The following is a 24,190-nucleotide window of genomic DNA, read 5'->3' as shown; positions in this document are numbered from 1 at the left end:
AAAGTAAGGTTGGTTAAAGTCATAATTCACCCCAAAATTAACATTTATTCAACATCAAGACATATAACATAATATAATATAATTACACTGAATGGTAACTGATGTTTTCAAGCTTAAAATTCCCCAGTGTACTAACAGCAAATATTTTTTGTTCTTTGTTTGGAGTAAAAATAAGTTTGAAATACATTTGCAGCAGTATACTGTTAGCTGAACATGTAAACTTTCCTTTCAATAACAAATTAAACATACAACAAAAATGACAAAATCCAAAAGAGCTTTGTTTTGCCCCACTTTTGTTTGAAATGGTATCATACCAGTTCAGTCTTTGATTGTGTGTGAAATAAATCTTATAAAGGGGTCATCGGATTTTACTTTTACATGTTGTTTGAACATAAATGTGTGTACACAAACATCCTATAATGATAAAAATCCACCCAGTGGTTTTTATTCAATCTGTAAAAATAATTTCCCCTTTTTCAGATCAAGCCATTCTCAGGATCTTGTCTGTGTGACCGACAGAGGCACCACATTAATGAGCTGTAACAGTTAGATTGCCATTGTTTTCGATGCCGGAACAGGGACGTAGATAAGACTGGCCCTAAGCGATTGAGGTGTTCTGTTGTTGCAGGTTTCGTCGCTAAATGCGGCTAGATGCGGCTAAAGTAAACAGGCTTGTCACTCCACAGACAGAAGAGAGGGGCAGGGTGAGCAGAGCTCATTAACATTTAAAGCAACATCGACCAGAACAGGTTGATTTTTGAAGAGCTGATTTTGACAAGGTAAAAAAGGTGTTTTTTACACTACCTCTGAGAAACCATAGACTTTTCATTAAAACCCTAATGGATGATGTGACCAAATATATGAAAATAGAAAATGGGCATCTGATGACCCCTTTAAAAGTGGTTCATACAACTATATTCCAAGGTTGCATCCAAAATCACATACTCTTGAGTAGGTATTATACTTATTTTGAATAACTAATTACTTTGCAACTGCTGCAAAAGTATGTTCTGTAGTATAAATGTGTGTTTACGTATGCCATCTGGAGATACTTCTCTGCCATTCACAAATCTTCTCCTGTGGCCTCATGGGAAAGTAAAGTGTCCATCGTTATGTGTTCATTGTTCATTAAGTGTTATATTTAAGCATTATAGCAACACCAGCTACATATAATACATAGTAGGACTATTAAAGTGGTCATCGGATGCCCATTTTCCACAAGTCGATATGATTTTTTAGTGTTTTGATGAAAAGTCTATAACATACTTTAGTTAAAATTTCTTTATTGTAGTGTAAAAAAAAAATTTTTTTTCTTGTCAAAAACGGATGCATCACAGCGACCTGTTTCGGTGCATGTCCCTTTAAATGCTAATGAGCTGTGCTCACCCCGCCCCTGTCTTCCGTGGGGTGACGAGCAGTTCTCTGAAAGATTGTTTGCTTTAGCCGCATTTAGCCGCAAAATTTGCTAACTAGCACATTATTAGGAAAGGCGATTTGCAAAGATTCATAAAAAAACCTTATACTCACTTCTTCTGTAGGTAAAGCTGGATCACAAATGATTTGTGCAAACTTATACACATTTAGGTAGATCGGGGGTGCATTCCCTTCCAAAACAAAAGTAATCCGCTGTGTCTTTAGCAGCTCAGATATCGGGAGTAAATGATGACTGCTATGTTCATTATTACATCCAACAACAAAACACCTCAATCACTTGACAAGAAACTGCATTTATATCAGATAAAGAGTGCCGTTTTCTTCTTAAGAAAAAAAAAAGATGTTCTTAAGAACATAATTGAGAACAACTTAAGAATTTTTCAAGAATTGCACTTAGGAACATTCTTCTTGGAATTCTTGAAATTTAAGACATTTTTGACCTATTTCTTAAGAAGATCTTTTCTAATCCAGGCCCCGGGACTTCTGAAGCCATTTATAGATTTGTATATTAAACAAAAACAGGTTAAAAAAGGTTATTCACTGTTAATCTTCTGCTCCAGTGAGCTGTTAATCTTTGTGATTGGACAGTGAGTTGAACCTCAATCAGTCCGTTTCATAAATAAGACAATTTTTTTCTGATTTATTGAAAATATCTAACTCATTTCTCAAATCTCATGTTCCACATGCAAAAGTCAGTCAGAAATTAACGACATGAAGGTGAGAAAAAAAAAAACCTTTTAAATAAACCCTTCTAAATGAAAGCGTCCATATGCTCATACAGCACTGCACGCGCTTAACTTATGCCACAGGGTCATAAGAAATTTATTTGACAGTATTTGGTCTCATAAACACACACAATTATGTACTATTTTAACCACAAACATCTGTCAAAATCCTCTGGGGACTGTATGAAGTAGCATATATTTCCTCAAAATCTAAATGCTCCTTTCACTCGTGGTATGTTGTTAAAATGCACAGGCCAGAATCCAGACTGCAGCAAGTGCAGTTTTCACAAGGATTCTGTGAACATTTTCAAGGCATGTGGCTAACTGCATATTACTGCAGCCAAATCCAAACAAGACATTTGTTGTTTAGGTCAGGTCACTGCCAAGATATAACTGACATCCAAATAAGCCATTAAGTGCTCTGCAACAAGATGAAACACTCAGAGGAATGCCTTGAATCTGATACACAGAGCTTGTTCATGGGCAAGTGCAACTAAAGCAGCCAAATTCATATTTCCGTTACCACAACAAAACAAGCGAATCCTCTTAAACCCGAGCGGGATCAATAATATCCTGTGTATTTTCCAAGGAAGCTATTACTGTTTCTTCTGTAAACTCATTATTCAGAAAGTTTTTATACCAAATATATTTCTGTGGTAGCACTAGACAGATGCCTAATGAAAAACACACCTCTCAGGAAGAGTTCAATGTGGGTTTGGGTGAAGATGAGAGAGAGGCGGTTTATCTGTGAGATTTATCAGCATGGCGTTACTGGCATGAATTCAACTCAAAATCTATGAAATAGGAAGTCGTATAATGGATTTGTGAACTGTCTGATTTTTTATAGAGGGGGCCTAATTTTGTTCCAGCTACCAGACAGCTAATCTGAAATTGAATTTCCTGCCAATGAATTCCAATTAGCTCTAGATCACTGTACTGGAAAATGATACAATGTCCTCATCTGTTTGTAGAGTTTAAGTTATGCCTGGGTGACTATGTAAATGATTAGACTGAAATGAAGAAATGTTGAAGTGGCTGAGAAGCTCTAATCAACGATAAAGTGCATTTTTCTGCATTGCATCACTGATTTGAGATTAAAAGTTATTACGTTTCAAATCCAGATATGATAAATCCATGTTAAATTTACATTTTAAATCGTTTCTTGGAGTGGTACTGATGTGAGTCAGCAACAGGATTACCTGAATTTTGAGTGCTGACCTGCCAGACAATGTTACATTTATTTTGAACACAATTACTGGGCTGCCAGAAAACCAACTGAAAGTCATAGACAATAAATTCAGGTTGATCTGTGATGTGGTTCATATTCTGAAAAGGTTGAAATTCTTACAGACTTTGTTTGGATTTGCCTACGGAAAAAACGAAAACCTTTTCTTCCTGCAACAGTGTCTCATGGGTCTTCACTACGTTCTGGCATTCTCCAAAAACCTTTCTTTCCATTTCATCCATTCACTGCTGCTTGATCTTTATGTGAATCCGCATGGCTCATTTTTGACAGACCACTGTAAAGGATCAATTTACAGCAAAGAGAGGAACATTTATGTATTCATTAGACTGGGAGGACTGTTGTAGAATGTAGTAAGAAATGATGAACCATAAAAACATGTGGATGGAAAATGAGAATTTAAATTACTGAATGTTTTCATTGAACATAAATATATATTGTCAAAGCATCTAATTAATCTATTCTTTGTACAACTTAAAGGGTTAGTTCACCCAAAATTTTAAATTCTGTCATTAATTATTCACCCTCATGTCATTCCAAACCCATAAGACCTTCATTAATCTTCATAAATAAAGATATTTTTGATGAAATCCAAGAGGTTTCTGACCCTACATAGACAGCAACGCAACTACCAAACTCAAGGCCCAGAAAGGTGGTTAAACCGTAATTTTATGAAGCAACAAGAATACTTTTCGCATACGTTGTGGTACTCTCGTAAACACATGCTGGAGACTGACGCGGAAGAGAAGAAATTGTTTAATTAATTATTTTAGTTTTCTTTGCACACAAAAAGAATTCTCACAGCTTCATCAAATTAAGGTTGAACCACTGATGTCACATGGACTTTTATCAATGTCTCTAGTACCTTTCTGGGCCTTAAACGTGGTAGTTGTGTTGCTCTGTATGCAGGGTCAGAAAGCTCTCAGATTTCATCATAAGTATCTTAATTTGTGTTTCGAAGAGGAACGAAGGTCTTATGGGGTTGAAATGAAATGAGGGTGAGTAATTAAAGACAGCATTTTAATTTTTGCGTAAACAGTTGCTTCAACTCTTGAATACGTCCAAGTTTCCTCAAGACAAAGCAATCATCAACCTCTTCATTACTGTCAAGTTTGTTTGGCTGCATTAAAATATAAGACAACTAAGACCTATTCAAAAGAAAAAAATCAAGTCACTAAGTTTTATTCTGCTCTTTGAATCTTCACATAGTTATAGAAGCCATCAATAACTGAATATGAGAAATAACTGAAGTCATGCTTTTATGGCTTGTGGATTTGTTAAGGTTAAGTCAGTTTAAACAGATTGAGATTTAAACCATGACTGAGATTTGTAAAAATGAGCACCATTTTTGATTCTGTTAGAGGAGCCTGACTCAAAAGGAGAAATGACCTCACACTAACCCCTTTTTCTTTGACTTTGGCTCAACATTACACCTTCTCACAAGTAGGATCTATGCAAATACCTTACAGCCCCAAATGCCTGAAATGCCTTTCTGACAAACAGCCACTTCATAGGCCCTTCTGATCCAGCTGACATCGTAAGCTTCCAGTGTCCGATAATCAGGTCAAGCAAATCTGTAAACAGACGGGAAGGGATACGTATTTTAAAAGCAGTACAGGTTTTCATGGGATGAATGTTTAAAAATACACATAATACTATGATTTTTCATCCTGAGTGAAAACACACTTCCTGTTGAAGATCAAACTGCCTCTTATTGCGATTCAGAACTTCAATACTCTCAACTTGTCATTTAAAAATCCTGGAGTTATGGAAGTAGGTCAATAGTCACAGCTGGTACATTCACAATTCAGACAATAACAACATTGCCGGGCTAGGATTCTGCCCTTTGTAGATCTACCTCAGTGGGAAAGCAGACAATTTTCCTGTTTACATATGTGGAAAGAATAAATAGTCCAACAGGAGTGGACTTGGTGAGTACAGCTGTACCACAGACAGATGCTTTAGCTGTGTGGTGGTACTGTGCATGAAGTTCACCAAAGTTCAGGTCTTTTTAAAAGCTGCAGTTAAAGTCTTATTCTTTTAAAATGGTGATTACTGCTGTTACAGAGTGTTTGTGTAAAAAAATGTTACACTAATTTTGTCTTACAGTGTGCAGTTAATAATAAGGCACTGTTATAGGCCTGTAATAATGTAGCACTGTTATATTTTACTCATTCAGAGGATGACTCACTAAAAACTTCCAGAGACCATGTTTTCATTACATTTTAATGTCTTATTTTGACATAACAGAGTGGTTATGTCTAAGTGTGTGAGTTGTTTACTTACTTTTTTAAATTAGTCTTCCCATGAAGGCCGTTATATTGTTCATTCAAACTGATTTGCGAACTTGCATAAGCAGTCATATTTAATTATATTGTGATAGAGGCATTGCCTCCTTTCATGTGACTTTCCCCCATTCATTCTCAGTTACACCCCACCAAACTCACCGCACACTTTAGGGGGTCTGTTAAAACTCAGTGGGTTCAGGGGAAGCGAGAGAGTTGCAGATTTTCTTTTTGTACTATTAATTTTTTTCTCATCCAATATTTTGAGGAGGCACTGCCTCCCTTACCTCCTCGGAGGAAACGCCCTGGGTGCAAACTATAAACATCATCTGCCATCAATATATGCAAGTGAATGCAATTTTGTAATTTTACTAATGGACAACATTTGTTATGGAGTTCAACCTCAGCTCTGTCATATCTGTATACAAAGCCCTCTAAGCACAGGTTAAACTTATGAAATCCATTAAGATAATAAGACATAAAATCAACAAGCTTCCATTATTATACTCCTGCCAAAAATTAAAATAAAACAAACCTCTAAGTAGTTACAAAAATCTTTATGCTTCCCTTTGTATGATAGGTAGTAAAAGGCTAAAATATGCATCAGTTTTACATTCACAGCTAAGCCAGTCTAGCTGATATCTGCATTATTGATAATATTACCCCATTTTATAATCCAACCAGCAATTAAAAGATTTAACAGGCAGGTTAGAGTTTATAATTGGATTTGGGAGATTAACACAGTCAGGCTTGGCTGCAACCTGTCATGTTGAGTTAAAATTGTACTGAACCTTTTCATGAATGACAAATCATCACAAAGCTTCAGCATAATCAAACAACATTCCAGAGCAACTGAAAAATCTATTTACAAAGCCTTTTTCTAAGGTTCTTTGACTTATCTGAACCACTGTGTGAGCCATTACCACTAAATGGAGAAGATTATTCCCAGAAGAGGCCAAACTGTCAAATTTCACCAACGGCTTCTCAGGCATCAGCTAGGGTCAATGTTCATAACTCAACTTTAAGAAACCACTGCTTACCAAGAAGAACAACAAAGCTCTTCTCATGCTTGCTAAAAAACATTTTGATGATGGCTAGGACTTTTGGGATACTGTTTTAAGGACAGATGAGTCACAATAAAACAGTTTTGGAGGACATAGGTCTTCTTATGCCTTGGGTGAAGAAAATAAAGCATTCCACTATAAGAACATCATCTACAGTAGTAAATTGTGAAGGTGGCAGCGTGATTGTATGGCTGTTTTTGTTGTTGTGGAACAACCTGCTTAAAGAAACCATAATATCTTCAAGTATTATTAATTATCAAGTTTGTTTTAAAACATTTTTACATTTCTATAAAAAAAATTTAATTACAATATTAAAGTATCAAACATATTTTTCATTTTTAATAGAACTGTCGGTCTCTTTCTTTTCGGACCCATTACTCATTAAATTCTGGGTAAATACAGCAGGTGCCACTTTAATTTCACCAAGCTGTGTGCTCACTAAAATACGAACGCAATTTACAGTTTCTGACGTGCTAGCCAGTAGAAGCAAGCATTGTAGCAGACGAAGTAATCAGCCAATCACAGCAAAGTAGAGGCGTTGCCTTCTCTCACGTGGCTTTTTGCCAGTATCCTTGCACAGAAACATTGGAAATATACTTTTGGAGCATTCACAAAATCGTTATAAGTTAAGGTAGGTTTCAATTAGCTGCACAAGCCAAGATACAAAACCACTGCTAGGGATAACACACGTGTTGTTCTGGATTTTTGAAAGCCTTTGTTACACCTAGCCTCAATCATTGGTTTTTACTTTGTTCACTCTGCTTGTGTCACAGCTGAATGTGTGCTATGTTGGAACAAGGCTGGATACTGTCAGCTGTGTTTGAAGCAGCCTGGCCAGGGATTTCTTCTACTTCTTCTTCTTCTTTTTTCCTTTTGAGGGAGGAATTTCACAGCACAGGATGGCACCATCACACTACTACATTCAGACACAGGATCTGAGCAGGATTATGACATTAAAAAAGTTGTCATCCCAGTGGGAAAAACCCACACTAAATACATACTTTGCCAATGATTCCCAAATTATGTCTCTATGTATATATGTATGTATATATATATATACATACATACATACATACATACATAATATATATGATAATAATAAAAAAAATGTATATGAATCTTGTTTATGAATGTGAAAGAATTATCACCAAGCCTGCATTTATTTGATCCAAAATACAGCAAAAGCAGTAATATTGTGAAATATCTTAAAATAACTGCTTTTTTTTATTATTTATTTAAAAAAGTAATTTATTCCTGTGATCAGAGCTACATTTTCAGCATCATTAATCCTGTCTTCAATGTCATTCTAATATGCTGATTTGCTGTTCAAGAAACATTTTTATTATTATTATCAACATTTTAAAAAGTTGAGTACCTTTTTTTCAGGATTCTTTGGTGAATAGAAAGATCCAAAGATTAGCATTTATCTGAAATAAAAAGCTTTTGTAACATTATAGAAATTATAGAATTTATAGATAAAAATTATAGTAATTATAGAAATTAATACTTTTATTTAGCTAGGATGCTTTAAATTGATCAAAAATGATGATAAAGACATTTATAATGTTACAAAAGATTTCTATTTTAGATAAATGCTGTCTTCTGAAAAAAAAAATCTACTCAGCTGTTTTCAACATAATATAATAATAATTTTTTTTTTTATTATTATTATTTTAGAATGATTTCTGAAAGATCATGTGACTGGAGTAATGATGCTAAAAATCCAGCTTTGAAATCACAGGAATAAATTACATTTTAAAATATATTCAAATAGAAAACAGTTATTTTAAATAGTAAAAAAAATTCAACATTTTACTGTTTTTGCTGTACTTTGGATCAAATAAATGCAGGCTTGGTGAGCAGAAGAGACTTCTTTAAAAAAACATTAAAAATCTTACTGTTCAAAAACTTTTGATTGGTAGAGTATATTATATTCTGTATATGTAGCCTAAACCATAAGGTTAGTTTTATTTTTTCTTGTACTTATAAATGTGAAATTTGGTTAAAAATGAATTAGTCAGTAGCAGCAAAAAAGTCGTTTTTAATTGATAAATTCTGCATTTCACACCACAATGTATCTGAATAAGTACCAAAATAAATGCGAGATGGATTCATAATAGTTACAGAAAGTGCAGTTTATATTTTAATCTTTTCAAAATGTCTGTAAATAATGTAATTTCCTTTTTAAATGAGTTATATATATATATATATATATATTCCATTTGAAATATGCTGTCATGTCAAACTGTGGACTTCCTTTTTATGTGTACAGAATGAAAGCACTTAAAGACATAAAAGACTTAAAAAATACTGCGGACTCATTTCTTTTTGTTGAAAGCTAAACAACCCTTTACAAGATACAATTTCACAAGAGCAAAAAAAAAAAAAAAAAAAAAAGCACAATCAGCATAAAAAGCAAGCTGAAGAATGATCCACATCTGTGATAAATTACCAGCTTTGTATTTAAATTGTCTTGTGACGTTGTTTCATCCTCAATGTTTTTTTTCCACTCTATTTTTGACGAAAGCAAAAATAAACGGTTTCCTTTTGGAAAGACACACCTTCCATTGAATCCCTTCTAGTTTCCAGAGCGAAGTGTTTCTTTCGCAGAAGACAGCTGAGGGCGACAGAGGGAAATATGCTTCCAGTGTCCCAAATCTTCAGCATGCCTACTAAGTACTTCAGATTTAGTCGGCGTCTTGACTAAGCTCTTGTACTTCACCTCAGCAAGTCATGTCTGTGTCGCTTTGGACTTAACTTTCCAGTTTTCAGCATCATCGGATCTATTGCTGTCAGATGGAGAAGTCTGCATCGCGCCTCGCAGGTTCCTCTCTTTGGAAACTACTACATCTGGCACTTGGGAAAGACTACGGCATGTAGTATTGTACTACAGTGTAGCATTAAGAGCTTCAGCGGCTATTAAAGGAACATTGTGATATGGAAGTAATTCGGCAACTCTGTCATGTCTTGACTGCAGCAGCAAACACTACCGAGGAAGAATGAAGTAAGCGCGATGGAGCCGGACAATGCCCCGAACTCCAGACTCAAAGCAGCTGGAGTCGGGGGGTGAGTACAGCGCTCTCATGTCATGACAATAGATAGATAGATTTCACACAAACCAAAAAATGGGTCATAAATTAGCCTGCTGGCTGTCAGCTCCGTTACATAAGGAAGAATGAGTTCACGAAGGGAGGTCCGTTATGATGTCCATTCTGGAGTTTCGGGAAACTTGATGAATGAATGGGACACAGAAAACTTGTTTAACTTTGTTGAACAGACTTCCTCCAGAAGTAGAGAATTTGTTGAGGAAAATTGTACCTGTTTGTTTTAGAATGAGTAAATTAACAGCTTGTTATGTTTCGTAACCAGTCTTTTAGAGTTGAAATGATCTACTTATTGATTTAGTCTCTAGAATGAATGACCAGGTCAGCTGTTTATTTTCTCATGATTTTTCACTCAGTATTTTTATCTTGATGTAAAAATATCTAAAAACCCAGAAAACTGTAACACAGACTTGTGAATATGTGTGGAATTATTGTTTTTATTACTATTTCATTATTTTAATTTTAATTATATTTCACCCCCTTGTAAAACTGTGCTCCTTAAGAAAAAATATGAGTTTCCCTTATTTTCTAACTTTTCGCATATGTGTAATTGGCATAGAGAGATCAGCTGTTACAAACTTTGATTGCCTTCGGATACAATTTCCGTTATAGTAAACTTTGTTAGGTGTGACGGGGTAAAATCTTGTGTTTAGATGAGAGCTGTCTCTCTCTTGCACTCTCTGAACTGTTTCATGCTCCATTGTTGGACTGGATGAAAATGGATATGAGTGGGAGGGGGGCAGCATGGCAAGCGTATAGTTCTTGTGGCTATGACTGAAAATGCTGACTAAAGCAAAACTACATACAGTACAACATCTAGTCACGAATGCCATCCCCACATCCACACTGTCAGCACATGGGGGCAGAAAAAGAATATTTAACTGAACTCCACAGTGGCGGAAAAGAGTCGTGTAAAACGACCTTTGCTTATGATTAAACCAACAATTCATGCTGCATAGTACAGATTGATCAACTCTCGTTATAAATAATTACTTCAGTATAAGAGCTTTTTTGGCTTTTAAACCATGTGTTTTAGGTTTAAGGCCCTCTAAATGCCAGTGTGCTCCTAAATGTTTTCAAAAATTTAGCAGCTAAGAGTCTTCAAATTCTCGCAAGAATGATAACATCTTCCCCAATACCTCCTCTGGCTAGCAATAGCAAATAGAAAATCACGTTTGTCAGCTGTAAACTAAAGGATATTGGGTATTTTTGGACATGGGCATTCAGCATGCCCTTTTCAACCTTAACTTCCTGTTACAATTGGAAATACATCAACACAGGAAAGAAAACTGCACTCGTCAAGACAATTTTTGGAGGCTCCATTAAAATTTTAATGACATTGCAGAACAACCTAGTGCACATTTTTTTCTTTCTTTCTTCTTTTTAGGTTTAGTAGATCAAATGTAAAGCGATAGAACACCAAAAAATGAAATGTGTTGTCATTTACTCACCCTCATGTTGTTCCAAACCTGTATAAATTTCTTTTTTCAGTTGAACTTGTAATAATATATTTTGAAGAATGCTGGTAACCAAACCGTTGCTGGTAGCCATTGACCCATACTATAATTTTGGTTACCAACATTCTTCAAAATATCTTCTTTTGTGAGTTTCTTTCTTTTCTGTCAGAAAAGAAACTCATACAGGTTCTAAACAACTTGATGGTGAGGAAATGATGAAGAATTTAATTTTTGGGTGAACTATATCTGGAATCAATATTGGTTTAGCACTAATCTAAATATTTTAAAAGGGTTTTACCTTAATGGTCTTAGCACTGATCATACATATGTGACCCTGGACCACAAAACATAAGGGTCAATTTTTTGAAATTGAGATTTATACATTATCTGAATACTGAATAAATAAGCTTAACATTGATGTGTGGTTTGTTAGGATAGGTTATTTGGCCGAGATACAACTATTTGAAAATCTGGAATCTGAGGGTGCAAAAAATTGATATCAAATTATTGATAAAATGACCTTTAAACTTGCCCAAATGAAGTTCTTAGCAATGCATATTACTAATCAAAAATGTACAAAATATCTTAATGCAACATGATCTTTACTTACCGTCCTAATGATTTTTGGCATAAAAGAAAAAATCGATCATTTTTACCCATACAATGTATTTTTGGCTATTGCTACAAATATACCCGTGTTACTTAAGACTGGTTTTGTGGTCCAGGGTCACTTATTATTTGATCTGATTGATGAAAAACTCTTAAGAATGAAGCTCTCTGAATTTCACAGCTTTGGCATATTGAGAGGAAACACTCACATTCTATATGGAGCATCACAAATTTTTGGCATCCAGGCAGATGATAAGCTTCAACTGCCTACTGAGCAGAAACAGCTGTTAAGGCTTTACAGTAAAGATTGCTGCTGCTGCCAAGTGTTACTGGGCCTACAGGCAGATGGAGCACTGCTTTTGGACACTGACTAGACTGGTAATTTAGATGGATATGGTGATGCTTTAGTGTAGAATGGAACAATGTGATCCCAATACTTTGTTTTCTTTCAGTAGCTGAGAGAAAAAAGACCAGTCTTTGGTTTGACCTTTCATTGGTTTCAAATGGCTCTCTCAGAGGCATTGTTGATTTTTTGTGTTGCAATACAGTTTGGTTGGAGATTTAAGCTTAATTTGACAAATTGGACACATACACTTTCATTACAGATTTCTTGTCAGCATTCATGCGGGAAATGTTTGAACTTTATTAAACTCTCAGGATATAAACTACTGCTCAGATGTTTTGGGTCAGTAAGATTTATTTTAAGACATTAATACTTTCATTCAGCATAGACACATTGAATTGATCACAAGTGAGTCGATAGTTTTAACAGATTTCAAAATATTTCAAATAAATACTGTTCTTTTGAACTTTCAATCTCGAAAAATGTATCACAGGCAGAAACATGTAAGCAGCAGAACTGTTTTCAACATTGATAATAATAATGAATGTTGTTGAGCACCAGATCAGCACATTAAAATGATTTCTGAAGGATCATGTGACTTTAAAGATTAGAGTAACGAAGCTGACATTTCAGGTTTGCCATCACAGGAATAAATTATAATTTTTAAATATATATTTAAATAGAAAACAGTTATTTTAAATTGTAATCATATTTCACAATATTACTGTTTTGTTTTGATCAAATAAATGCAGGTGAGCATAAGTGATTTCTTTCAAATAATATTTACATAAATAATGTAGCAACCCCGAACATTTGAACGGCATTGTGTAAGCCTGTTTTTATTTCAGATGCACTGACCGTATAGTTCTCCAGTGGTTTAAAACTGTGGGTAATGCCTGAGAATTAACTTTAGAAAAAGCTAAATCAAAATGACTGGAAATAAATCATTATAGTTCCAGGTAAATTCAAGCTGCTAAGTTCTATGTACTGTTTATGTTATTGATTGAGCCATGAAGTTGCCAAAACACATTGTAAAATTACATATCAATGTCAGCTAAATGTTTGTTCTGGTCAGTTTGTAACTGTAATTAATTTCTCTCTCTTTTTTTCACAGGAGAGCTGTCTTTCTCTGCATGGTTCTTTACTGTACATGCTGTCTGAGGTTTGCACAAGCACAGTCTGCAGGTAAGTCTGAATTTCCTAAACATGTACATTTTCAAACAGAATTTTAGTGCCTGATCATCATGCGAAATGTGCATCTGCAAAATGTCTGTTCAGTTTTACCATGGTCATGACATCTGTGTCATAACCCTGTATGTTACATGAGCACATGGGTCCACTGAAGTCCAAAGACCTCACACTGCCTTGCAATAAAATGTGAGGAGACTTGACAGGACTTGGATAAATAGACCTCTAATGTTACAATCCATTGGAGTTTTCCATTAGTCAGAGGTGAAGGAGGCTACAGGTACTATGTTTTCAGAACAGGGTGCTGCTTATTTGCCAGAGTTAACAATACTGGGATGATATATTTGATCAACAACATATGACTGGTCTGAGTCTGGTTATTTTTCTGTGTTAAAACAAAAGCCATCGTTTGCGTGATTCTATATGTTTTGCATTTGATTCCAACCGCATTTGAATGGCATTGTGCCTGATTGGAAGTTACTGAGTTTACTGACTGTCGAAGTATAGAGTTTTTAAAATTGGATACATCCTGTGTTTATTTCTAGCGTACATAATGCTGGTGGTCTGTTACTGCATTGGCACTTAAATTGAGGTTTTGTGCTTTGTACAGCATTGAGTAGCTATGTGCACTTTTTTGGCCTAAATGTGTTGCTTCTTATTTAAGGTGTATATAGTATTCCCACATCTGCTCTGTACAGAATTTATGTAGTGGGAGGTTCGTATCATCCGTCACATTCAGTCTAACTCACTCATGTACATGTAACATATGGTGCTTCTGTGTCAGACATTAATGAAATGCAACAGCCATCATGTTTTAAACAAGTCATGAAAGATGCCTTTGTTCTTGAGCGTATGTTTGATGTTTTTACCATATGTGAGACACTCCATATAGCACATTCCCTCTATCTGCTGCCGCATGACTTATGATCGAGTCATCTTTGTGAGCTGTAGCTGGAGAGTTTCTGGAATTCTTCTCTAGCCGTTGCTCTTATCTTTAGTGTAAAATATGATTTCCAGTGTATGACGTTCCACTTTCCACTGACATTTCATTCTGACATCAATTTCACAGGCAACAGGAAGCTTTGGTAGATCTTAGCCTAGTTCTTGGAACTGATGCTGATTCAAGCGGTCTACACACACTATGGGTCCATTTCGAATGCATCCACTGTGTTAAAGGCATAGTTCACCCAAAAATGAAAATTACCCCATGATTTACTCACCCTCAAGCCGTCCTAGATGTATATGACTTTTTTTGTTTCAGATGAATACAGTCGGAGTTACATTAAAAATATTCTGGCTCTTTCAAGTTTTATAATGGCTGTTGAGATTTTGAAGCAAAATAAAATGCATCCATCCACCACAATAGTACTTCACAAAGCTCCCGGGGGTTAATAAAGGCCTTTTGAAGTGAATCAATGCATTTGTATAAGAAAAACATATTTACATATTTAACTGTAATCTCTAGTTTCCGCTAACTGTCATGTGTGTGTTCATGAGAGAAAGGCGTTCCAGCAGGTAACGTATGACGTAGACATAGCATACAGGTGCATCTCAATAAATTAGAATCGTGGAAAAGTTCATTTATTTCAGTAATTCAACTCAAATTGTGAAACTCGTGTATTAAATAAATTCAGTGCACACAGACTGAAGTAGTTTAAGTCTTTGGTTTTTTAATTGTGATGATTTTGGCTCACATTTAACAAAAACCCACCAATCCACACCAATCTCAATAAATTAGAATACTTCATAAGACCAATAAAAAAAAAAAAAATTTATTGTGAATTGTTGGCCTTCTGGAAAGTATGTTCATTTACTGTACATGTACTCAATACTTGGTAGGGGCTCCTTTTGCTTTAATTACTTTATTCGGCGTGGCATGGAGGTGATCAGTCTATGGCACTGCTGAGGTGGAGCCCAGGTTTCTTTGACAGTGGCCTTCAGCTCATCTGCAGTTTTTGGTCTCTTGTTTCTCATTTTCCTCTTGACAATACCCCATAGATTCTCTTTGGGGTTCAGGTCTGGTGAGTTTGCTGGCCAGTCAAGCACACCAACACTATGGTCATTTAAGCAACTTTTAGTGCTTTTGGCAGTGTGGGCAGGTGCCAAATCCTGCTGGAAAATGAAATCAGCATCTTTAAAAAGCTGGTCAGCAGAAGGAAGCATAAAGTGCTCTAAAATGTAATGGTAAACGGATGCAGTGACTTTGGTTTTCAAAAAACACAGTGGACCAACACCAGCACCAATCATTGCATCCCAAATCATCACAGACTGTGGAAACTTAACATTGGACTTCAAGCAACTTGGACTATGAGCTTCTCCACCCTTCCTCCAGACTCTAGGACCTTGGTTTCCAAATTAAATACAAAACTTGCTCTCATCTGAAAAGAGGACTTTGGGGTCCATTTCCTCTCCTTCTTAGCCCAGGTAAGACGCCTCTGACATTGTCTGTGGTTCAGGAGTGGCATAACAAGAGGAATACAACTGTAGCTAAACTCCTTGACACCTCCGTGTGTGGTGGCTCTTGATGCCTTGACCCCAGCCTCAATCCATTCCTTGTGAAGTTCACCCTAATTCTTGAATCGACTTTGCTTGACAAGTCTCTCAAGGCTGCGGTTCTCTCGGTTTGTTGTGCATCTTTTTCTTCCACACTTTTTCCTTCCACTCAGCTTTCTGTTAACATGCTTGGATACAGCACTCTGTGAACAGCCAGCTTCTTTGGCAATGAATGTTTGTGGCTTACCCTCCTTGTGAAGGGTGTCAATGATTGTCTTCTGGACAACTGTCAGATCAGCAGTCTTCCCCATGATTGTGTAGCCTAGTGAACCAAACTGAGAGACCATTTTGAAGGCTCAGGAAACCTTTGCAGGTGTTTTGAGTTGATTTGCTGATTGGCATGTCACCATATTCTAATTGGTTGAGAAGTGAATTGGTGGGTTTTTGTTAAATGTGAGCCAAAATCATCACAATTAAAAGAACCAAAGACTTAACCTACTTCAGTCTGTGTGCATTGAATTTATTTAATACACGAGTTTCACAATTTGAGTTGAATTACTAAAATAAATGAACTTTTCCACAACATTCTAATTTATTGAAATGCACCTGTAAGCTCCAGTAAGAAGACAAATACAGAAGCACAGAGGAGAGAGCAAAACAAAACACCGGTCATGAATTAGAAGTACAAAATGAGGATTTGTAAAGAAGAATGTTGCAGAATTTTGATATTAGCCAAGAGGAGACTGGGTTTTCTTTGCTGTAAACAAAACTTAGTTCTCGCAAGACTAGCATATTCTCATTGGAGTTTATGCTATGCTTACGTCCTTCGTCATCCGCTGGAGCGACACTCTCTCAGGAACGCACATGACAGTTAGCAGAAGCTAGAAATTACAGTTTAGAAAGTTTCAAATGTGTATGAAGTCATACACATGAACATTACGGTTCATAATGTTTTACATATGGATATTTTTCTTACACATATGCATCAGTTCACTTAAGGATGCCTTTATTAACCCACTGGAACCATGTGGAGTACTTTTTATGATTGATGGATGCACTTTATTGGGCTTCAAAATCTCAACCACCATTCCATAAAGCTTGGAAGAGCCAGATGATTTTTTTATTTATTTTTAATAAAAATGAAGGAAATAATTGAATAGTTGAAAATAAAGTTTATTGTCCCAATAAGAAAGCATCCAGTTAAAGGAGAAGTTCACTTCCACAACAAAAAATTTACAGACAATTTACTCACCCCCTTGTCATCCAAGATGTTCATGTCTTTATTTCCTCAGTCGTAAAGAAATTATTTTTCAGGAATTATCTCCATATAGTGGACTTCAATGGTGCCTCTAAGTTTGAACTTCCAAAATGCAGTTTAAATGCAGCTTCAAAGGGCTCTAAATGATCGGAAAAAGGGTCTTATCTAGCGAAATGGTCATTTTCCAAACAAACTGATAATTTATATACTTTTTAACCTTAAATGGTCATCTTGTCTCGTCTCTGCGATGCGCATGTGTAGTCTGTGTAATCCGGGTCAATACAGATAGAGTATGTTCTTCAACATCAAAATAGTCCTATATCTATCGCTTTTTGCACTTAGTGTAAATAGCATCTATCATTATTTACAGCAGTTGATTTTTTTATTATAACTTAAATTGTATTTGTCTGAAAGAGATGGCTTGAGAGTGAGTAAATCATGGGGTAATTTTCACTTTTGGTGAGCTATCCTTTTAACTCTATATGGAACATTAAGGCCTGTAATAGAGCCCTTCTTTGACTTTTACACTATGTCTTGACCAAACAGGATTAATATACGTGGAAAAAGCTAGGTGTTAACAATCTCATTTATTGCAGTAGTTCAGGACCCTCCAGAATTACGCAACTGTGAAATCTGTCACCTTTGCTCATGGGCGCCCAGTTCTGCAGCCTGATATTTTTGAGCAACTCAGATGAGCCATAAATGCCACACAACGGCTGTGACACACTAAGTCGGGCCATTGTTGAGTGTCTGTCAGCCCAGTTCACTATGGTGATGTACATGTTAAATCAGCATTGGGCAGTGGGGTGAGATGGATCACTCTGATTGGCTGTTTAGCTTAGCAAACCAGTACACAAGAAGAAAAATGAATGTGAAACAACCTAATAGAGGGCACATACAGAACGCTTTTCTAATTTTACATCTTCATCTTACCTGAGTCTTCCAATCCATGAATATTTTCGTAACGACATGGCCAACTGGAATGAAGACCAACTGGTCAACACGATTCATATTCAAAACTGTTTATCCGCAGTCCTAGGGTGCATTCCACTTCGCTTTTAGACACACACTTGCAAAATTCCGTAATCACTTCCCTTTAGTGTAATCCCTGGCACCATTTTTAAGTGTGTTGTACTTCGTCAAGTGGATGAGGGATGTTTATAGGGACAGATCCTTGACCCCTCGATTTGGACCCAAGCGAGTCTACTTATTTGTATACTTCAGCGAGGCTAATGCAATGCAATAGGGGATGCGCAACAGACTTCCATATTCTGCTAACCAGGTTTCCTTGCTTCCGGTTCATGCGTTTTGCATATGCCTCGTTAAATATGAAGCTGTTTTACTCAAGATGCCTTCAAAATAGACACTAAAGATAATCATTACCAATGTCCATCACATATGTGGATTGATACATAAAAGTTTTTTAAAAGTCGAATAAAATGTCAACAATAAAAACAGCTAGCTAATTTAAGTGATTACCTTATAAGTCCATTGATATCGCCATTATTTAATACTGCTATTAATACGTTCTCTGACAAGTGGAAGAGATGAGACCTGTTTTCCAAGTTTGGTCAGGTAATGTTCGACAAATACCAAATTGTGATGTCACAACAGATGAGTATAGCCTACTGTCACCTGTTGGCACAGAATGTACATGATAGCTGGTTGTAGTCTTTGCGTTGTGTTAAAGCTCAACTTTTTGGCCCACACACCGGCGACTCACAGTCAGCTTTTGTAGTGACTATTTTTTTATGGCAATTTTACGAAGCGTTGCACATGACATGCAAAAAAACCAAATAAATCATGGGCATGATTTATTAATTTGTTCCCTCGATTTACTAGATCATGCACACAATTTACTAATTCATTTTCATCGTTTTCTGTAAATCGTGCACTCTGTGTAATAATTTGTGCCCTCATTCTAGGTAAATTGTGCGCACGTTTTAATCATTACCTCCTAACAGGTGCAGGTGCTCATAACGTCGCTGGTAGAGTCCTCCAATTCTTAGTATACGAGGAAGATGCCTCTCACTTAAAATGATTCCATGCAACACCGCAAGGCTTTTGAGAATGTCTTTATAACTCATTCCCAACTCAAAATAAAACCCAGTTAAAGTGTCTCTGTCCATAACATGACATGACATAGCAGCAACATGTTTTTTGAGAATTATGTTAATTACTAATTATTATTTAGTGTGCACGATTTAGAACGAGGGCACAAATTATTATATCGAACGCATGATTTACTTAAAACGAGGGAACAAATTAGTCAATTGTGTACACAATCTAGTAAATCGTGAATAAATCGTGCGCATGATCTACTAAACTGAGGTAACGAATTAATAAATCGTGCCCACAATTTTTTTTTCCCTTGCATGTCAAGTGCAGGGCTCTGTAGGATTTGGTGCATCACAGGCTTAACTATTCACTCTGGAGCTGACTAACTGATGCCACCAAAAGAACACACACAGTCCTGATTCCCTCATCATTTCCATTTTCATTGGGATAATTTTCCTCCAGCTCACTGCAAGGACTCCCATGATATAATAATTTGGCAAAATTACAATTATGTTTGGGTAAATCGTTAGGTTTAGGTTTGGGTCTTATATTTTTATAAAACCCAGCTACAATTTCAAAATATTACGATTCCTCACAAGACCAGGGGTGCGTTTCCCGTACAATGACTCACTGATTAGCCTCCATAGAACGATGCATTGTTGTGGAAATCACGACTGTTTCCTGAACACGGTCACATCTCCATCGTTTGAACCACATTAGTTGAACAATATAGGGCCGTTGTTAATGACGTCACCGAGTAATAACTGCGCTTGCAGAGGAAGCCTAAAGATACATTGTTTAAAATGCATTTATATTTCGATCGAGTGAAAGCTATAGATTGTACTGCATGTTAGCTTGCTTATTGTGCCCAAGAGCATAATTTATAGAGTCCATATGTCTTACTAACAAGGAACTATGCTTCTAACCACAGGTCGAGAGCCGTAGTTCCAACCACGTAAGTTTGTGACATTGTTTGGGAATGTTCGTTTGAACTATAGTTTCGGGAAACACAGAATCTTTCAACTGTGTTGGTAACGATGGAACTTGCAACCTAACAATGCTTATGGGAAACACACCCCAGTTGTTTTTAAACCCTTCTGAATGATGTTTCCTGATTCTCGCAATTTCAGCAAAATTACTGTTTTTTTAGCCAGCTAGAAAACTTCTAACTCTGATGACAAAAACAACTTTAAAGGGGACATCAGATGCCCATTTTCCACAAGTTGGTATGATTTTTTAGGGTCTTCAAGAAATGTCTGCAAAATATTTTGGTTAAAACTACTTTTTACCTTATCAAAAACAGCTCTGTTCACAGTGATCCGTTTTGGTGCATGTCTCTTTAAATGTTAATGAGCTACCGCTGACTCTTATGTTAACTTTTACATCCAACTACAAAACACCTGCACTGCTTACAAGACATTGTCATAACAGCTGCTTGAGCGCGGAGAAAATGGCGGACAGCGTACAGCTAGCTGAGGGTGGAAATGGGACAGTCTATCTGCCTATCCTATCAGTCTATCATTCTATCCTTTTCAAAGCACAAAAACAACTGTAAGTTGTAATGACAATGCAGCTGTGACCTGATCGGGCAAGTATCAGTTGCAACAACTGGTTCTAAACTCGCTCACACCAGGCCCTGGTCAGCAGGTCATGTTTATTGTTGAATCCTGCTTAAAAGAAGTTTATTTCATGCTGTTTATGACTCTGTCAGACAGCACTCCATACTGTGATTTGTGAGTAGAAGCAACGGATGTTCATCATGTGTTCCGTTGAGGTGTGTTATTGTTTAAGTTTTGTGTCAGGATCTCATGTGATTTATGCGAAATTAGTCAGATCATTAATTTCGCAAATTCAGAGCAGTTGTTTTTCTGCTGCTTGTCAGGAGATGCTCTGTCACCTCTTTCTGACATGCTCAGTGATGATGTGGCCAATATGTTAGTAACTCTGTTTAGTCTTGCTTACAATACTACTGCAGACATAGCTCTTTCTTTCAACAATCCCATCAAATCTGCTGATCATCATCTGTTAAGTGATACAGGGGAAAAAAGTCTGTGGACATTATTCCACTTACATGTGCTTTTCATTTAGTACTCATTGGGTATATTTTATAACTGCAGATATTGAGCTGGATTTTGTTTGGGCTAGATTTGGTTTTGTGATGCATACCCTCATTTGTTTTATTCTAAACTCATTACTGACTGTTTAGAAGTGGCAGTTCTAAGACAGAGGGCATTGGCTGTTTCTTCTGCCACATTTACGCATTGTTTTTTAGTTACGTTTTCTTGTTATAAAAGCACATGGTGTGTTATTGATATTGGTCATACCAGTGGGATTAAAATGAAAAATCTTTTTCATAATCAATGTTTTGGTCTTGATTTTTAGAAAAAAAAAAAAAAAAAAAAAATCAGCAAAACTGACTTGAGTAAAGTAAATTTTTCTTAAAAAACGCAATAGTAAAAATGATCCGTAAAGGGATAGTTCACCCTAAAATGAAAATTCTGTCATTAATTACTCAGATGTCGTTCCAAACCCATAAGACCTTCGTTCATTACGATATTTTTGTTGAAATCCAAGCACTTTCTGACTCTGCATAGACAGCAGCCTTAACTACCACTTGAACGTGCGTCGAAGACAAACACAGAAGAGAAGAAATAGTTGAATAAAGTCATTATTTTTGTTTTCTTTGCACACAAAAAGTATTCCTGTAGCTTCATAACATTACGACTGAACCACTGATGTCACATGAACTCTGTTTTACTACCTTTCCGGGTCTTGAACATGGAAGTTGCTGCTGTTTATTTGTGTTTCGAAGATCTTACAAGTTTGGAACGACATGAGACTGAGTAATTAATGACAGAATTTTCATTTTTGGATGAGCTAACTCTTTAAAATGTTACCATTAAAAAAACTATAACAAGATAAAGCGCTTATTATTGTACACAGCTTTGTTTATAAAGTAAGTTTAACTTGTTTCAAGAATGTTTAGATATTTTTACTGGGATACTAGATAAAAATGCATATTAAGAACAACATATTTTTTGCAGGTTTATACTCGAATCCACATAATAAGCTGGAAAGCTTTGTTCAACACAGACTAATATACTTGTGGTTTTGTAAATCTTACAGGGACGTTTGAGTTGCATACTCCCACTCACTTGACTTGACCTAATTTATTGCAGACCTCTAGCGATCTAATGAATTTGTAGTGGAGGTGATCAATCTATAAAACTCACATAAGCCCACACATTGTACATTTCTACGTGTAACAAGATCAGCAGAGTATTTCATGAAAAACTGTAGCCTTAGCCCAGATGAAACATTACCTTTGCCGCATGTGTTCTGCATATGCTTTTGTTAATGATCTGTTTCTGTAATGAGCTCAGAGTCTCAGTGTGTGAGCAGCAGCTGCAAGCCTTCAATCGGGTGCGATGAGATCCATTTTGCTCCTAAATCCAGAACATGTATGTGTAGTGATTACTGTGGTAATTATTTGTGGTTTTCCTTTTTGTAGATGTGGACGTGCTGCAGAGATTGGGATTGGTTGGGAAAAGACCGTCTGGGACACGCTCCACACCTCAAGGTGTCATTCCCTTCAAATCGGGAGTCATCTTAACCCAGAGGGCGCGAATTGACGTACCGGTGAGCTCCGTCGTCCCGCCGTCACTGGGCTCTGCGTTCTCTCTCATCCTCAGCGTATGTTCGCATCGCATAAACAATGCTTTCCTCTTCACCGTTGTGACGAAGAGAAAAAGACTGCAGCTAGGGGTGCAGTTCATCCCTGGGCAAATCTTAGTTTACTTAGGGCAAAAGAACACTGTAAATTTTGATTATGATATTCACAATGGCCAGTGGCACAACCTGGCTTTGGAAATCCAAGCCCAAAGGGTTACATTATATACTTCTTGTGGGAAGACAAGTGTACATGCAGATTTGCATTTTAAAAATGAGGAAACGCTGGATCCGGAGGGCTCCTTTCGATTGGGAAAAATGAGCCAGAACTCGGTGCAGTTTGAAGGAGCCATCTGTCAGTTTGATATTCATCCCTCTGCTAAGGCAGCTCACAATTATTGTAAGTACATTAAAAAACAGTGCAGGGAAGCTGACACTTATCGGCCAAACCTCCCACCTCTTTTACCGGTATTACCATTAGATCCCAATATATCTGTCACCATTCAGACCCCAACCGTTGTAACGGAACTAAATGACAGACATCTTTCTTTAACACACATTAATCATGAAACCTCACAAGGCCTGAACACCTCTGTTCTAATTAAATCTCAGTATGTACAAACCACAGTGCCACCAACGATAGCCCAGCCCACACTACAGCCCCCCCTGCAGGCCAGTGCACAAACTGCCATGGCCTCTTTTGGGAGTACGACATCACGTTTATCTTCAAAGCCAACTCAACAAAGCAGCCCCAGGAAGAACCACATAAAGGCAACTGCAAAGCCCCAGATACTAAAAGCGAATGAGATTGCTGTCACATCCAGACCGAAGAAGAACAAACTGGATATCCAGACCCCTGCCACGACAAAACCCAAACCTCCTAGCACATCCAGAGTGTTGGAGATGACAACATTAGCATCACAAAGACATTCGCCAACGGAGACATCCAAACCTAGCTCTTTTGAGTTTGTCACCCCTGCAGCAACGGATGGTTTCCAAACCTTTGACCTTGAACCAACACAATACTCCCTCTTGGCTGGGCCACCAGGACAAAAAGGAGAACCAGGATCACCAGGACCACCGGTAAGATTTTCTTTAATATTAATTTTAAGTTTAGTGTTAATTTTGTTTATGAAACTATGTTATTGTTAATGACCTTTTTTACTGAAACGAGACGATGATGAGACAACAGTAAGGTCAATAAACGATAACTGTGACTATATCAACGTGCAATATCATTGACAATATTGAGGACTGCTG

General features: G+C 36.7%; 1 protein-coding gene across 3 annotated transcripts in view; it reads left to right on the top strand.

The window, feature by feature from the left end:
* Positions 1-9,349: 9,349 nt before the first annotated feature.
* Positions 9,350-24,190, top strand: part of col27a1b (collagen, type XXVII, alpha 1b) — a 103,783-nt gene continuing 88,942 nt past the window's right edge. Inside the window, exons 1-3 of one of the 3 annotated variants that reach the window (XM_051110593.1) lie at positions 9,350-9,817; positions 13,379-13,449; positions 22,773-24,013. In XM_051110593.1, coding sequence (XP_050966550.1) covers positions 9,765-9,817; positions 13,379-13,449; positions 22,773-24,013 — 1,365 coding nt within the window. In that variant the 5' untranslated portion in view covers positions 9,350-9,764. Of the gene's footprint in view, positions 9,818-12,865; positions 13,224-13,378; positions 13,450-22,772; positions 24,014-24,190 lie in introns of those variants that run through there. The other 2 variants (XM_051110591.1, XM_051110592.1) reach the window with 2 other exon arrangements.

This window comes from Labeo rohita, chromosome 5, assembly GCF_022985175.1.
Source record: "Labeo rohita strain BAU-BD-2019 chromosome 5, IGBB_LRoh.1.0, whole genome shotgun sequence".
NCBI lineage: Eukaryota > Metazoa > Chordata > Actinopteri > Cypriniformes > Cyprinidae > Labeo > Labeo rohita.
The sequence above is the reverse complement of the archived record's forward strand: the minus strand, read 5'-3'. Positions and strand labels throughout refer to the sequence as shown.